Source organism: Oncorhynchus mykiss, chromosome 15 (assembly GCF_013265735.2).
Source record: "Oncorhynchus mykiss isolate Arlee chromosome 15, USDA_OmykA_1.1, whole genome shotgun sequence".
NCBI lineage: Eukaryota > Metazoa > Chordata > Actinopteri > Salmoniformes > Salmonidae > Oncorhynchus > Oncorhynchus mykiss.
The window spans coordinates 57,168,458-57,186,532 of record NC_048579.1 but is presented as its reverse complement, the minus strand read 5'-3'; the positions used below and the strand labels follow the sequence as shown (position 1 = coordinate 57,186,532).

Here is an 18,075-nt window from a genome sequence, read left to right as displayed (position 1 = left end):
GTCATATGTCCCTACTCTGCATCTCTCTGTGACTCACCTCTGATCTCTAGCCTATCATTTGGTTATTTTCCACCGCTAGGCTATATCAAGTTAAGAAAACTTTCCACGTGTCAGAAATGATTAACCTTACACCCTTATTTTGGATCGGGATGAGAAATAGGCTAGAAGCAAACCAAGGAATAACTATTGTTCTGTAGGCATTCATCTTGTAATATATAATGAATGAAATACAAAACAGACATGCCATTGAACCCCGCTGTACATATATAATGAACACTTAGGAATTCTTCAATATTGACTCTGGCAAAACACATTAGACAATAATGAGGTAAACAATACTGGAATAAGGGTTATTTGGGAGACATTAAATACACATCAACTGTAAATGATTCTGGGTTATGTTGATCCCTTCATGATGCAGCCTTTCTTCAGGTACGGATGATGTACAGTTGAAGTCGGAAGTTTACATACACTTAGGTTGGAGTCATTAAAACTAGTTTTTCAACCATTCCACAAATTTCTTGTTAACACACTATAGTTTTGGCAAGTCGTTTAGGACATCTACTTTGTGCATGAAAAGTAATTGTTCCAACAATTGTTTCAGACAGATTATTTAACTTATAATTCACTGTATCACAATTCCAGTGGGTCAGAAGTTTACATACACTAAGGTGACTGTGCCTTTAAACAGCTTGGAAAACTCCAGAAAATGATGTCATGGCTTTAGAAGCTTCTGATGGGCTAATTGGACATCATTTGAGTCAATTGGAGGTGTACCTGTGGATGTATTTCAAGGCCTACCTTCAAACTCAGTGCCTCTTTGCTTGACATCATGGGAAAAATCAAAAGAAATCAGCCAAGACCTCAGACTTTTTTTGTTGTTGACCTACACAAGTCTGGTTCATCCTTGGGAGCAATTTCCATAATGACCATCGTTATGTTTGGAGGAAAAAGGGGAGGCTTGCAAGCCGAAGGACACCGTCCCAGCTGTGAAGCACGGGGGTGGCAGTATCATGTTATGGGGGTGCTTTGCTGCAGGACAGAGAGGTGCACTTCACAAAATAGATGGCATCATGAGGTAGGAAAACGATGTGGATATATTGAAGCAACATCTCAAGACGTCAGTCAGGAAGTTAAAGCTTGGTCGCAAATGGGTCTTGCAAATGGACAATGACCCCAAGCTTACTTCCAAAGTTGTGGCAAAAGAACTTAAGGACAACAAAGTCAAGGTATTGGAGTGGCCATCACAAAGCCCTGACCTAAATCCAATAGAACATTTGTGGACAGAACTGAAAAAGCGTGTGCGAGCAAGGAGGCTTACAAACCTGACTCAGTTACACCAGCTCTGTCAGGAGGAATGGGCCAAAATTCTTGTGAGAACTTATTGTGGGAAGCTTGTGGAAGGCTAACCGAAACGGTTGACCCAAGTTAAACTATTTAAAGGCAAAGCTACCAAATACTAATTGAGTGTATGTACACTTCTGACCCACTGGAAATGTGATGAAATAGATAAAAGCATTCTCACTACTATTATTCTGACATTTCACATTCTTAAAATAAAGTGGTGATCCTAACTGACTTAAGACAGGGAATTGTTACTAGGATTAAATGTCTGGAATTGTGAAAAACGGAGTTTAAATGTATTTGGCTAAGGTGAATGTAAACTTCCGACTTCAACTGTATGTAGCTGGGGTAAATATGTAGGCTATTGTGCGTTCGTTTGTGTGTGAGCTATGTTAGTTACATACCAGTTCGATGCCTTGTGGAAAGGGATTGTCCTCCCAGTCTTTCTCAGGAAAGCGCTGGAGAATGTGACCTTGGCCCTCACTGCCTCCTGGAGAAAGAGAGAGGGTGACAAAGGTCAGGTCGGAACGCTTGATCAGAGAGCCAAGTTATCTGTCAGGGCCTAGTCCACTACTGTAGGGCTGGGGATTGCCAGGGACCTCACCATACGATATTATTACAATACTTAGGCGCCGATTATATATGTATTGCAATTTGATTCTATGATTTTATGTTCCAAACATCTCACTATATTGCTGCACGGAGACGAGAGAGCATGAGAAAATTAGCCTAACTGACCTAAAACAGGGAATTTTTACTATGATTAAAATGTCAGGAATTGTGAAAAACGGAGTTTAAATGTATTTGGCTAAGGTGTATGTAAACTTCCAACCAACTGTATATGTGACCAATAAAATGTGATTTTGTACTGAGGAAAGCCGTATTGCATGCTCATTAATGTGCTGGTTCTCATACCGCTGCTGCCATTTCAATGGTATTTGAGAACATGTTTGAAACATGAACACTCCTAGCTCCATTCGAACAGCAGCAGACGTGATACCCTCGGTCATGGTATTGAAGCGCCTGCTCAATAAAACTGCCGACACAGACCATGGGGTTAAAACTTACAAAAGTACTCGAGGCTGTGAACAAGCGATCCGGTGGCATTCTCTCTGAGCCTCTTTACTGTGTCGCCACCATGCTCGATGCTAGGTATAAGGACCGCTACTTCGATGCAGGCAAGAAACAGGGTTTACGTGAAATGCTACATACACAGCTGGACAAGATGGAAACGGACACAGTGACAGCGGGCACAGAGGAAGAGAGGCCACAGAGGAAGAGAGGCCTCCCAAGTGGGGCAGGGGTCAAAGGCACTGCATCGCAGCGCTAGCTGTGCCACTAGAGATTCTGGGTTGGAGTCCAGGTTCTGTTGCAGCCACAGGGAGACCCTATGGGGCGGCGCACAATTGGCCCAACGCAACGCCGTCCGGGTTAGGGGAGGGTTTGGCTGGCTGGCAGGGACAAGCCACAGGAGTCGTGCACTAGGTGTACAGGACATGGTCACCAGGTGTACGGTGTTTCCTCTGACACATTGGTGCGGCTGGATTCCGGGTTAAGTGGGCATTGTGTCAAGAAGCAGTGCGGCTTGGTTGGACTCCTGTGGCGGGCCGAGCACAGTGCACGCTGACCAGGTCGCTACGTGTACGGTGTTTCCTCCGACACATTGGTGCGGCTGGCTTCCGGGTTGGATGCGCGCTGTGTTAAGAAGCAGTGCGGCTTGGTTGGGTTGTGTTTCGGAGAACGCATGGCTCTCAACCTTTGCCTCTCCCGATTCCGTGCGGGAGTTGTAGCGATGAGACAAGACAGTACCGACTAACAATTGGATACCACGAAATTGGGGAGAAAAGGGGGGTTAAAAAAAAAAGAAGCAGTGCGGCTTGGTTGGGTTGTGTTTCGGAGGACGTACGGCTCTCAACCGTCGCCTCTCACGAGTCCGTACGGGAGTTGTAGCGATGAGACAAGACTAACTACCAATTGGATACCACAAAATTGGGGAGAAAAAGGGGGTAAAACATAAAAAAATAAATGTTTAAAAAAAGAATGAAAAGACTGAACAAATGAAAACGAAACAGCGAGTAAGTTAAAGAAACATTTTGATTATGTTTTACTGGTAATGGGAACATACTTAAATGCCAACAAAATAACTTTTGGTCAGTGTGGTGTGGTGTGTGTAACCTTTATTTAAATAGGCAAGTCAGTTAAGAACAAATTCTTATTTACAATGACGGCCCACCCAGGACGACGCTGGGCCAATTGTGCACCGCCCTATGGGCCTCCCAATCATGGCCAGATGTGTTACAGCCTGGATTCAAACCAGGGACTGTAGTAATGCCTCTTGCACTGAGATGCAGTGCCTTAAAACACACACGCAGTGGTCTAACTATTTAACTGTACTAGAATGCTTAAAAGGCAGCTAAAATGTTAAATATCGGTTATCGGCATCATTTTCTTTGGCAAGGAAAATATTGGATATCGGTAAAAATGTAATAAAATCGGTGCATCCCAAGTATTTACACTTAGCAGACGCTCCTACCCATATATTTTCGGATTTCTTTCTGTACTGGTACCCCCGTGGGAATCGAACCCACAACCCTGGCATTGCAAGCGCCATGCTCTACCAACTGAGCCACACAGGTCTGTACATATATAGTGCCTTGCGAAAGTATTCGGCCCCCTTGAACTTTGCGACCTTTTGCCACATTTCAGGCTTCAAACATAAAGATATAAAACCGTATTTTTGTGAAGAATCAACAACAAGTGGGACACAATCATGAAGTGGAACGACATTTATTGGATATTTCAAACTTTTTTAACAAATCAAAAACTGAAAAATTGGGCGTGCAAAATTATTCAGCCCCCTTAAAGTTAATACTTTGTAGCGCCACCTATTGCTGCGATTACAGCTGTAAGTCGCTTGGGGTATGTCTCTATCAGTTTTGCACATCGAGAGACTGAAATTTTTTCCCATTCCTCCTTGCAAAACAACTCGAGCTCAGTGAGGTTGGATGGAGAGCATTTGTGAACAGCAGTTTTCAGTTCTTTCCACAGATTCTCGATTGGATTCAGGTCTGGACTTTGACTTGACCATTCTAACACCTGGATATGTTTATTTTTGAACCATTCCATTGTAGATTTTGCTTTATGTTTTGGATCATTGTCTTGTTGGAAGACAAATCTCCGTCCCAGTCTCAGGTCTTTTGCAGACTCCATCAGGTTTTCTTCCAGAATGGTCCTGTATTTGGCTCCATCCATCTTCCCATCAATTTTAACCATCTTCCCTGTCCCTGCTGAAGAAAAGCAGGCCCAAACCATGATGCTGCCACCACCATGTTTGACAGTGGGGATGGTGTGTTCAGGGTGATGAGCTGTGTTGCTTTTACACCAAACATAACATTTTGCATTATTGCCAAAAAGTTCAATTTTGGTTTCATCTGACCAGAGCACCTTCTTCCACATGTTTGGAGTGTCTCCCAGGTGGCTTGTAGCAAACTTTAAACGACACTTTTTATGGATATCTTTAAGAAATGGCTTTCTTCTTGCCACTCTTCCATAAAGGCCAGATTTGTGCAATATACGACTGATTGTTGTCCTATGGACAGAGTCTCCCACCTCAGCTGTAGATCTCTGCAGTTCATCCAGAGTGATCATGGGCCTCTTGGCTGCATCTCTGATCAGTCTTCTCCTTGTATGAGCTGAAAGTTTAGAGGGACAGCCAGGTCTTGGTAGATTTGCAGTGGTCTGATACTCCTTCCATTTCAATATTATCGCTTGCACAGTGTTCCTTGGGATGTTTAAAGCTTGGGAAATCTTTTTGTATCCAAATCCGGCTTTAAACTTCTTCACAACAGTATCTCGGACCTGCCTGGTGCGTTCCTTGTTCTTCATGATGCTCTCTGCGCTTTTAACGGACCTCTGAGACTATCACAGTGCAGGTGCATTTATACGGAGACTTGATTACACACAGGTGGATTGTATTTATCATCATTAGTCATTTAGGTCAACATTGGATCATTCAGAGATCCTCACTGAACTTCTGGAGAGAGTTTGCTGCACTGAAAGTAAAGGGGCTGAATAATTTTGCACGCCCAATTTTTCAGTTTTTGATTTGTTAAAAAAGTTTGAAATATCCAATAAATGTCGTTCCACTTCATGATTGTGTCCCACTTGTTGTTGATTCTTCACAAAAAATACAGTTTTATATCTTTATGTTTGAAGCCTGAAATGTGGCAAAAGGTCGCAAAGTTCAAGGGGGCCGAATACTTTCGCAAGGCACTGTACCTCCTATCGACACAAATTACTCATCATACAAAATAAAATTCCAAGACTAGCCACTTCCTCTAATTACCTGGCTCCATCTGCACCTTTGTTTAAGAAACTCAATATCTTGTCATTTATATGACATCGATGTATGCCAATTATGCACTTCCATCACCAAAAACTCATACCTCCCAGACAATTTACCGACACCCTTCAATGGATTCTGCCAGGTTAATTCTGAAATCCATCTATATAGCAAGACACACTGCGATAACCTTCACCCTCGCAACTGCCACACCTTGCATAGAGAATTGGCTATCAGATACAGAGGTACCATTTACTCTGGAATTCTTATTTTCACATTGCAAAAACCTCCTGAAGCAAAGACTGGGGGTCAGCTTGATGAACCAAACTACTCAGTAATTTCCATATAGCCCATCTCACTCACACACATTTTGTGATTGCTGATCAGTTAATTTGTACATTTATGATTAGTGGGTTTTGTTATTCGTTTTAACAAACCTTTTCTATTTTTGTACTTGTATTGTATATAGTTTGTGGTGTGGTTTTTACAGTATATAAGGCCCTTGGGCTTCCAACCACACCTACACAGTTTAAAAACTAATATATCTGTCTAGTTTTTTTTGTATCACTTATCGTTTTGGGTGCAAATAAATTAAACCTAAAAGAAATATGTAACTGTATCAATCCCCCCCAATTTACTGTCAGTCTGTCATAAAGAAAAAGATAAGCTCAATGCCACAAACTGTTACATCATGACACAGCCAATAGCGTTTGCTGGCTGAGAGTACTTCACCTCTGAATGTAATTTGCAAATTGAGTGTACACAAATTTGACATGTACTGTAGAGTCGCATGAAAAATGTCGGCAGACAGACATCTAAAACAGGTGGTCCCTATAACAAAAGCTTGATCAGCAGACGGATGCTGGATCCACATTCGTGTAACGTGTGCGAGCCTTAAACCTGGCGTTGAGGGATCATGACCCAGAAGGGACTGGCCTTGTTCCAGGCTGCCTCACTAATAAGCAAACACTTTCTTGGCACAACGCTCTTGCGATTCTTCCCAAACACAGTACGATTTCTCTTCAGAATTCAGCTAAGACATTAGTGCTGCTCATCTTAGCAGAATGACAAAAGCCTTCTTATGTAACCGCTACAAATCACTCTGTTAACCATTGTTTGAGCTTCTCTGTCCAGACAGTCGCCTTCACACAGAATTCACTTTGTTGCGTCACAGCATTGGACAAGTCACTGAAAGAGACATTATTCCCAAAATAAAGGAGGAAGAGAGAGTTTGTGGTTGAATGCTGCATCTGTCTGAGAAAATAATAAAAGCCTCAGGCTCTTTATCACAGGGAACAAAACCAGGAGCCCGGTAAGCCCAGTCACAATACAACCAACTAGGGCAGGCAGGCAACTCCCAAAACCAAACACAAATGGGAAAGAAATAGCCTACTCATCCTCTCTTCTGCACTCTCTCCTTCCCCCATCTCTTCTCTTACTCCATCTCACCTGTGCTACCATCCCCGTCTCGCTCTCCCTTTCGTGAGAAGATGGGAGTCATGAGACAGTGGGTTGCATTCAGTAGACCAGCTGTCCTTCATTCCTGACCACTTTACAAAAAAACATTCTGGTATCAAAATTCCATGATGACCAGTCAAACACAGAGCTGCAGGAATGCAGGCAGCCAGCCTTTCATATTACATGTACTCTGTCATTCGTTTAAAACACCACTCAAGTTCTGTCTAAACAGAGGTCAGGGACAGGGAAGGAATTTACATTTTCAACTTTCTTATCGCCCTGCTGTTTATTAATTTAGACCTACTTCGTGCTACATTAAGTGATGTGCAGGCAACATAGAAGGGAGCGGGGATGGCTAGTAGTAGATTATCAATAGTACCTAAATTATCCATACTGCAATACCACTTACAATGCATATCCAATACATTCCTTTATTTTATGTAGTATGCTAGCGTGGATATTGGAACGTATTGTTTCAGTGGCAGCCAGGTGGTGATGAAGAGTGTTTTCTACATGTACTCAGATGACCTCCTCAGTGGTGGACTGTAAACTGACTGTTCATAAAAACTTCCTTAAGGTTTGGCTCTGTGAGCTTCAGCACGTAGCACAGGTGTGTGTGTCTTTACTTCACAGAACATAGCCCTCATGCATTTTGTGTATAAGTGTGAGTAAGTGCACGTAGTATATGTTGAATGGGTTAATATGTGCAATAAGAGCTTGCGTGACCAACAAATCGGTCCAAGGTAGAATATTTGACAGTAGCTGTCTGTTGCTACATGCACGTGGCCTGGCCAGTGTTTACACATCTGTGTTTGCAATGCAATTAGTCTAGGGCTGGGCAATACGGCCTAAAAATCATATCTTTATTTTTTTCAAACATATGGATGATTCACAATATACACCAAGTGTACAAAACATTAATAACACCTTTCCTCCCCTTCATCTACACTGATCAAAGTGGATTTAACAAGTGACATCAATAAGGGATCATAGCTTTCACCTGGATTCACCTGGTCAGTCTCATGGAAAGAGCAGGTGTTCATAAGGTTTTGTAAACTCTGTATATAGAGGCCTCCCACAGTCTATGGCACTGCATCACTACAGACCCGGGTTTGATCCCAGGCTGTCTCAGAGCCAGCCGTGACCTGGAGACCCATGAGGCGGCTCACAATTGGCCCTGAGTCGTCCGGGTTAGGGGAAGGTTTGGCCGGACGGGATTTCCTTGTCCCATCGCACTGTAGCAACTCCTTGTGGCGGGCCGGGTGCCTGCAAGCTTACTCTGGTCGCCAGCTGGCCTTCCGCAACAACAAATAACTCGCAAATAATGTAATCATTTTATCAAAATTGTTTAAGACATCTTTTTGCAATAATCACTGATCTGGCATTCAAGTCTATGAAAATGCTCTTGTTACTAATTTAACCAAAACCATGCATAATGCACATCAACTAATAATGATCAACATTTTGTAGTAGGCATTATAGAAAATTTGGTCTCAAATAATCTCTCAACACAAGCCCAAGTGTCAGTGAGTAGCCAGCTTATCTTTATATTTAAAGTCTTGCCAACTTGGATCCATTTACTAGCTAACAAAGGTAAAACAGTTGATTTGTTATGAACACACCCGTCCGTCTGTCTCCAAGTGTGTGTGTGTGTGTGTGTGTGTGTGTGTATATATATATATATTTTTTTTTTAATTTACCCTTTTTTCTCCCCAATTTCGTGGTATCCAATTGTTGTAGTAGCTACTATCTTGTCTCATCGCTACAACTCCCGTACGGGCTCGGGAGAGACGAAGGTTGAAAGTCATGCGTCCTCCGATACACAACCCAACCAAGCCGCACTGCTTCTTAACACAGCGCGCATCGAACCCGGAAGCCAGCCGCACCAATGTGTCAGAGGAAACACCGTGTACCTGGCCACCTTGGTTAGCGCGCACTGCGCTTACGACAGAGCCTGGGCGCGAACCCAGGGACTCTGATGGCACAGCTGGCGCTGCAGTACAGCACCCTTAACCACTGCCACCCGGGAAGCCTGAAGTATATATTTTTAAACCTGAATATTTAGCTAAAAAGAAATCCAGGTTAGCAGGCAATATTAACCAGGTGAAATTGTGTCACTTCTCTTGCGTTCATTGCAAGCAGATTCAGGGTATATGCAACAGTTTGGGCAGCCTGGCTCATTGCTAACTAATTTGCCAGAATTTTACATAATTATGACCTAACATTGAAGGTTGTACAATGTTACAAGAATATTTAGACTTAGGGTTGCCACCCGTTAGATAAAATACCGAACAGTTCCGTATTTCACTGAAATAATAAACGTTTTGTTTTCTAAATGATAGTTTCCGGATTCGACCATATTAATGACCAAAGGCTCGTATTTCTGTGTGTTATGTTATAATTAAGTCTATGATTTGATAGAGCAGTCTGACTGAGCGATGGTAGGCAGCAGCAGGCTCGTAAGCATTCATTCAAACAGTACTTTTGTGCGTTTGGCCAGCAGCTCTTCGCAAGCACAGCACTGTTTATGACTTCAAGCCTATCAGCCTAATGGCTGGTGTAACCGATGTGAAATGGCTAGCTAGTTAGCGGGGTGCGCACTAATAGCGTTTCAAACGTCACTCGCTCTGAAACTTGGAGTAGTTATTCCTCTTGCTCTGCAAGGGCCGCGGCTTTTGTGGAGCGATGGGGAAAGCTGCTTCGAGGGTGGCTGTTGTCATTGTGTTCCTGGTTTGAGCCCAGGTAGGGGCGAGGAGAGGGACGGAAGCTATACTGTTACACTGTCAATATTGAAGTGCCTATAAGAACATCCGATAGTCAAAGGTATATGAAATACAAATGGTAGAGAGAGAAGTAGTCCTATAAATACTTTAACTACAACCTAAAACCTTTTTTGGTCCTACAATAATCGGTATCGGCGTTTAAAAAATTCAAAAATAAAAGATTTTTCAAAATCGGTCAACCTTTATTAGATAGCAATAAAAACGGTACCAAAGAGGCACAGAATAAGTTCGAGGAAAAACAAAAAGAAATGGAGGAACTTATTCAAGAAAGATCCAGTGTAATAGATTCAAAAAATAAAGCGAACTGGATGGGGAATATGGGGAAAAATGCACCAAATTATTTTTCAATCTTCAATATAGAAATGCTACCCCCAAAAATAAACTTGTTACAAATGGAGTCACGCAAAAAAAGAGGAAGTAAAGTACTTTAAGAATATGTTTTTAAGAATATGTTTTAATTTCAGGCTCCTCCATCTCCACTAACTGAAACTAAATTGTATGGATTTTTCCCCTAATAATAATAATAATAATGTAAAATTAACATCTGTACAGAAAGACTCATGTGAAGGCCAAATTACAGAGGAGGAACTGCTTGATGCAATTGGGGCATTTAAGGCTGGGAAAACTCCAGGGCTGGATGGCATACCAGTGGAAGTATACAAAACTTTTGATATACTCAAAGGACCATTATTGGCATGTTTTAACTACTCCTATATAAATAGTAGATTATCAGACACGCAACAAGAAGGTCTGATATCATTATTACTGAAACAGGAACCAAGTGGTATATATAAAGATGGAGCCCATTTAAAAAAATTGGAGACCTCTTACACTTCAGTGTTGTGATGCAAAAATCCTAGCAAAATGCTTGGCGCATAGAATTTAAAAAGTATTGTCAGATATTATTCATCCTAATCTAAGTTTTTTACATAGAATGATACATTGGAGATAATATAAGACAAGTACTGGAAACAATAGAATACTATGAAGTATCGGGGAGATCAGGCCTGGTTTTCATAGTTGATTTTGAAAAGGCTTTTGATAAAGTACGACTGGAGGTTATATATAAATATGGGGAATCTAGGTGTAAAATAGTAAATAATGGCTACATCTCAGAAGGTTTTAAACTCTCTAGAGGAGTAAAACAAGGTTGTCCACTATCGGCATATCCATGTATTATTGCCATCTAGGGATTAGAAATCCGTGGCTTAAAAACTAAGGTGTCATTGTAGGTGTCATGATTCACGTTCTCTTTTAAAACCACAATTCTCTCCACGGCCTCAGAGGATCTAGATACTTTTGCTATTCTCTCTGGATTAAAACCCCCCAAAAAAACGCACATTTTACATGACCATGTAGTTTACCAATTAAATGGTCTGACGGAGATGTGGACATACTCGGTATACAAATCCCAAAATAAATTAACTCACTCCAATACATTTTTATAGAAAGTTAACAAAAATAGATTAGATCTTGCTACCATGGAAAGGACAATACCTGTCTATTTGTGGAAAAATCCCCCTGATCAACTCTTTAGTCATATCACAGTTTACCTATTTACTTAAGGTTTTGCCTACACCTAGTGACCTGCTTTTTAAATTATATGAACAAAAAATATTAAATTTTATTTGGAACGGCAAGCCAGATAAAATTAAAAGGGCATATTCATATAACTAATATGAATTCGGAGGGCAGAAATGATTCAATATTAAAGCATTAGACCTCTCACTAAAGTCATACAAAACATATACTTAAATCCAAACTGGTTCTCTAGTAAATTGGTACGAATGTCTCATCCTGTGTTCAAGAAGGGCCTTTTCCCCTTTATTCAGATTACACCGGCCCACTTTCGGTTGTTTGAAAAGGAAATAATCTCCAAAATATCTTTATTTTTAAACAAGCCTTAGACAGTTGGTTGCAATTTCAGTTTAATCCACCTGAAAAGACAACAAATAATACAACAAATATTGTGGTTAAATTCAAATATACTAATTGATCAAAAATAAAAATTGAGGAAATGTTTAAGAAAGGTATAATTTTTGTGAATGATATCATAAATAGGACTGGTGGAGTTGTCACACATGCAGCTAACACAGACATATGGAAATGTCTGCTCTACCCAAAATTACAACCAATTAATTGCAGCATTACCGCAAAAATGGAAGAGGCAAGTAGAAGGGGAAAAAAGTAAGAACTTGTGTGTCGGCCCTGTATTAAAGAGCATAAATGGTTAAAAGAAAAGTGTGATAATAAAAACATACCAATTTAATTTAAGGATCAAAAAACTGACAGCTGTGCCATATAAATTGCAAAATAGTTGGGAAGAGATTTTCGATGTACCCATTCCACGGCACATGGTTTATGAATTGATACCTAAAACAACGCCGGATGCAAAACTTCACATTTTTCAATTTAAATTACTATACAAAATTCTTGCAACTAATAGAATGTTATATATATGGGGATACAATCTTCCCAGCTCTGCAGATTCTGCTGTGAGAAGGCAGAGTCATTAGATAATTGATTTTGGTATTGTCCATATGTAGCTCGTTTTTGGTCACAGGTCCAGGAATGGCTGAAGAATTCCAACATTTGTCTAGAACTAACGCTGCAGATAGCAATACTGGGTGATTTGAAAAGCCATAGTCAAATAATTATTATATTATTGATTGATTAAGTAAAAATGTGTATTTTTAATGTACAATCTGTAGAAGCTATGAGAATAGAAAGCTTCAATTCGTTTGTGAAGCATCATAGCACAGTTGAAAAATATATGGCAAATAGAAATCCAAAATGGATGATGTTGAGAGATATATGGGAGAGGTTGAATGGAGCTGAAGGGTTGGACTAATAGCAAGATAAAACATGTAAATCATACGGAGTCTGTAAAATGTATATAGGTTCAGAACTTTTGTGAAATAGCACAGTTACAAGTAGAAATCAAACTGGACGGACATCAGAAATAGAGGAAGGACTAAAAACAACTATTGTAAAATAGACTGTCTAAAATGTGTATAAGATGTATAAATTGAAGGTAAAAGCCGAAGTGTTTATTAGTTTACTCCAATTGGGGGATCGGTGGTAGGGTTTGCGGGGAATAATAAAGGTATATTATTTTTAAAAGTATGAAATGATGCAGACAATTACATTGATGGAACCAATATTCTTTCCGCAATATTAAGCGGATACACCCCTTAAATAAAAAAATAATTTAAAAAAGTGTCTCAATGTGTTTGTGTCCATATGACCGATTCTGTTTGACAAAACCTCAAATGCAAACAGTAAGTGGAGGATCACAAATGCAAATAGCCTTTGTTGTTGTGAGTGGCATGGGGAGGGGCTTGGTGTGTAAATGGGAAGGCGCACAGTCACAGCAGAAGGAGTGGAGACAGGACCAAAAAGACAACGTGAACAGGCGGACATTAGCGTTTATAAAAATGAGAAAAAAAATACTCGATCTTGCGATACAGACATTTGCAATATCGCGCTTAAAACAAACTAATGCATTTATATATTGCCCAGCGCAACATGAGTCAATCGTAACGTGGTACGTAGGCAGAATTTTGATGGTGCTGCTTTTTGACTGCATCACCAGTGTTACACTAATGCAGACATCCTGATGTTATACTAGGGAAATTGTGTTTACATAGCTAGGGCTTCCTGGCCCAAAGTCAGAGCACGTCCACTGAGGCCATGGCCCAGTGAGTCCCAGGAGCCGGGCTGTTTTTGGCCCAGTGAGTCCCAGGAGTCGGGCTGTTTTTGGCCCAGTGAGTCCCAGGAGCCGGGCTGTTTTTGGCCCAGTGAGTCCCAGGAGCCGGGCTGTTTTTGGCCCAGTGAGTCCCAGGAGCCGGGCTGTTTTTGGCCCAGTGAGTCCCAGGAGCCGGGCTGTTTTTGGCCCAGTGAGTCCCAGGAGCAGGGCTGTTTTTGGCCCAGTGAGTCCCAGGGGCAGGGCTGTTTTTGGCCCAGTGAGTCCCAGGAGCAGGGCTGTTTTTGGCCCAGTGAGTCCCAGGAGCAGAGCTGTTTTTGGCCCAGTGAGTCCCAGGAGCAGGGCTGTTTTTGGCCCAGTGAGTCCCAGGAACAGGGCTGTTTTTGGCCCAGTGAGTCCCAGGAGCAGAGCTGTTTTTGGCCCAGTGAGTCCCAGGAGCAGAGCTGTTTTTGGCCCAGTGAGTCCCAGTAGCAGGGCTGTTTTTGGCCCAGTGAGTCCCAGGAGCAGAGCTGTTTTTGGCCCAGTGAGTCCCAGGAGCAGGGCTGTTTTTGGCCCAGTGAGTTCCAGGAGCAGGGCTGTTTTTGGTAAAACACCACGGTAATCTGGAGGTGGAAACAAGTCTGAGGATTTTTAGTAAAACACCAGGGTAAATCTTCAGTGGAACTAGAGTCACTGGGCCCAGTAGTAACATTTACCCTCCATACAAACCCCCTTAACTGTTTTAAATAAATTCAACGATAACACCACAACAAACTTCCAGGAACCTAAAATTACCTTTAATAATGTTTCACAAAAAGACAACAGTTACCATAACAGATCCAGTCAGGTACACACCCTGGCAGAGTGATTCCTCTGCCACTCGGTTGAGCTATGTTATCAGCCTTGGGCAGTGATTGGTGTGGATATAGTAAAATGTTAAATCAAAATTGTATTTGTCACATGCTTCGTAAACAACAGGTGTAGACTAACAGTGAAATGATTACTTAGGGGCCCTTCCCAACAATGCAGAGAAACAAGAGAAATAGTAGAAAAATAGTAACCGAAGGAATAAAGCCACAATCTGCAATATTAAAGCTGATCTACACCCCAATTAAAAAAAAAAAATTAAACACTGAATAAATACACAATGAGTAACGTTAACTTGGCTATATAGTGGAGATAAGAGTGCTGGTTTATGGCACTGAGTACAAAGCCAGGCTGCAGGACATCCTGCATCTGGTAAAGGTGATTTCACCAAGCAGAGCTGAGGGAAGGAGTCTGCCTTAATTAAGGCACGGACACAACGCTAGTGTTTGTCGGCTGAGAGTACTTAGCACCTCTGAACAAAGTTGAGGCTGTAATTTGCAAAACGGACACAAACGGCGGCAGTCAGAAGCCCAGATGGGTGGTCCCTAAAACACAGTGTAGTCAGCAAGCGAACAAATAGCAGACAAACAGCACACCATAATTCTGTGCAATGTGTTTTTTTAAGCGCTTTTCAGGCTGCTAGCAGAATGTCACTTAGTAGCTAGCTGGCTACAGCAGGCCACTGTGTTTAGGCTACTGGGGTGCTAGCTAGCTAGCTAGCCAACCTGACATGCTGTATGGCTAAGATAAATATCATCAGCTAGCTAACTTCATTTTAGCTTGTTATCTTGATGTATTTATCATAGTAAATTAAAAACACATGCTCCAAATGCATGTGTAGATAACAGGCATGGAGGAGGGTGAACAGATTTGCCTCTCCAGCTGTCAGAAAGGGAGAGAGTAGTCTACTAGCTAGTTAGATAGGGCTGGTCATTTTAGGGGAGGACAGTCATTTCCCCTAGAGGGGGAGTTACAACATGCTGCTGAGGGGAGAATGGAGCAAATGGAATGGCAAACACCTGCAAACTATGCGTTTGATGTAATTGATAACATTCCACCTATTCCGGTCCAGGCATTACCACGAGACCGTCCTCTCCAATTAAGGTGCCACCAACCTCCTGTGATAGCAACTTAATAGTCAGGGCTGTCAGCCATAGGACCACAGTATGATGGCATTAGTGGCATTATGGGCATGTGCAATGTGCCCTTGTCATTGTACATCTGAAGCAGAGAATAGCTAAACTCACACATTGTTTGCATATTGTTAAGCTGACTATATGTTCACAATTTAAAATGACTGGGGCTCCCCCAAAATTATCCTGCCGACAGTGTCTGGTGGAAAATGCACTGTTAGGAATGTGTGCTACTGACTACACTCACACCGTCAGTGACCCGAGTCATCCTACCCATCCCTCCCAGTGTCTCTCTTCTCCTCCTTTCCATCATACCCTCCATCTTCTTCTTTCCCTCCCCCACTCTCCCTCAGCCTATCAGAGACTCCTAACAAACAGAGGAGAGCTCAGATCCATGTGATGAATTGTCAGCAGCTGTGTGCTCAGTCAGTCATCTGGTGATCTGGAAGGGATACTCAAGCAGACTTTCCTTGACTCCCTGAGTACTGATGGGGGAATAGTTAAGTCTCATTCCGGTTCCAACATTCCCAGGATCCATTCCAGGATTCTTGATTTCCAAGATATTTAGGTTGCCGAGTCAGCGAAACAGAACAGGCTCTTAGGATTTCCTTTAATACATGGCATGGAGGACAACACACACAAGGGCGTTTAGGGATGCTTATAGTGTTTCAGAGGTATTGCTAATGGATCTCCTCTCTGCTCCTGGTTCTGTCTCTGTTGGATATCACCGCTTTTAAACACTTTACAACAGTCAAGTCACTGGCTCCTTCACTTCTACAAAAACAAAATATATATAAATAAATTTAAAAAAAATTTAAAACAGGCCTTTTCACTTTAGTATTGCATAGAGAATCATGGAAGAGCATGTATGCACACACCCACTGGAAAAACAAGGGGAAGCACTAGAATACTAGAACAACAAAAACAAACCACTGCTCAAATAAACATGGTTGTCATAACAATAGTCTCTGTGTACTGGACAACAGAGCCTAGAAGCCTGCAATGTAATGAAGATTACCATGACAATATAAATGACCATGCAAAAGTTTGAGGTCACTTAAAAATGTCCTTGTTGTTGAAAGAAAAGCACATTTTTTGTCCATTAAAATAAATAATACAATAACATAAAATTGATCAGAAATACAGTGTGGACATTGTTAATGTTGTAAATGACCATTGTATCTGGAAACTATTGTAGCTGATTTTTAATGGAATATCTACATAGGCGTACAGAGACCCATTATCAGCAACCATCACTCCTGTGTTCCAGTGGCACATTGTGTTAGCTAATCCAAGTTTATCATTTTAAAAAGGTTAATTGATCATTAGAAACCCCTTTGGCAATTATGTTAGCACAGCTGAATACTGTTGTTCTGATTAAAGAAGCTATAAAACTGGCCTCCATTAGACTAATTGTGTATCTGGAGCATCAGCATGTGTGGGTTCGATTACAGGCTCAAAATGGCCAGAAACAAAGAACGTTTCTTCTGAAACTCGTCAGTCTATTCTTGTTCTGAGAAATTGCCAAGAAACTGAAGAACACAGAACAGCGTAAACTGGCTCCAACCAGAATAGAAAGAGTGTAGACATTAACAAAAATGGCGGCAGTCAGATGCCCAGATGGGTGGTCCCTAAAACACAGTGTAGTCAGCAAGCGAACAAATGGCAGACAAACAGCACACCATAATTCAGGCAACTGTCTGCAAGTTTAAAACATTCAAAGGGACCTGGTCCCTAGAAAGGTCTGTGCTACAGAGGTGTACCAGGCTTGTCCAGCACAGGGTGGCACCGGGTACTAGAGCAACTCATGACCCACCGGTCAGCTCTGGCTGGCACACCCCATGGCCATGGGGAATGCACCCAGCAACCGTATGACCAGCTGGCATCAGGACGGGCAAGACCGAGTGGGCACTGGGTTGGCATCCAGTCACTATACAGGTCAAACAGACTCAATGACATGGTCAGATAAATGATTAAACATTACCGTTTGCCTTAGTGACAATCAGCAGTTGAAACAAAATGTTCTGGTAAAAAGTTGCGGCATGGGGCTGAAGGAATGTAACCGCTCTGAAATTCATAGACAGAGAAATGGATGCAAGGACTGACCATCTGTGATATCAAAATTATAGTTACAATCATGTTGATGCTATATAGTGTTTTACTTTGTTTACAAACATTGGCGTAAAACAAGCTTATATTTGGGGTTCTGATCGGGTACAACAGTTTAACTTAGCTAAATTCTTCAAGAATCAATGGGACATAATATATCATTCATTTATTCATCAAAAAATGGATGCAGCAACTGCAGATTACCCCCTTTACAGTGGCTGTTGCTATTGGTTTTGGCATTCACCTATGATTTTGCAACTGTTATTCTCAAAACCTACATTTTTGGTGAGCGGTGGCACAACAGGAGCCCTTGCATAATCCTTAGTTAATTCTCCCTGTAGGTGAAAGTTGAGC

At 41.6% G+C, this 18,075-nt stretch overlaps 1 protein-coding gene and 1 non-coding gene across 11 annotated transcripts in view; both read right to left on the bottom strand.

Annotated features, from left to right (window-relative positions):
• sbf1 (SET binding factor 1) overlaps nucleotides 1-18,075 on the bottom strand; it is a 76,361-nt gene that overhangs the window by 43,569 nt on the left and 14,717 nt on the right. For all 10 annotated transcript variants that reach the window (XM_036944739.1, XM_036944740.1, XM_036944741.1 and 7 more), the window contains exon 2: nucleotides 1,749-1,834. In XM_036944739.1, the coding sequence (XP_036800634.1) occupies nucleotides 1,749-1,834 (86 nt within the window). The remainder of the gene's footprint in view (nucleotides 1-1,748; nucleotides 1,835-18,075) is intronic.
• trnaa-ugc lies at nucleotides 3,909-3,980 on the bottom strand. Its single transcript has one exon. It is a non-coding gene; the product is annotated as a tRNA-Ala (tRNA).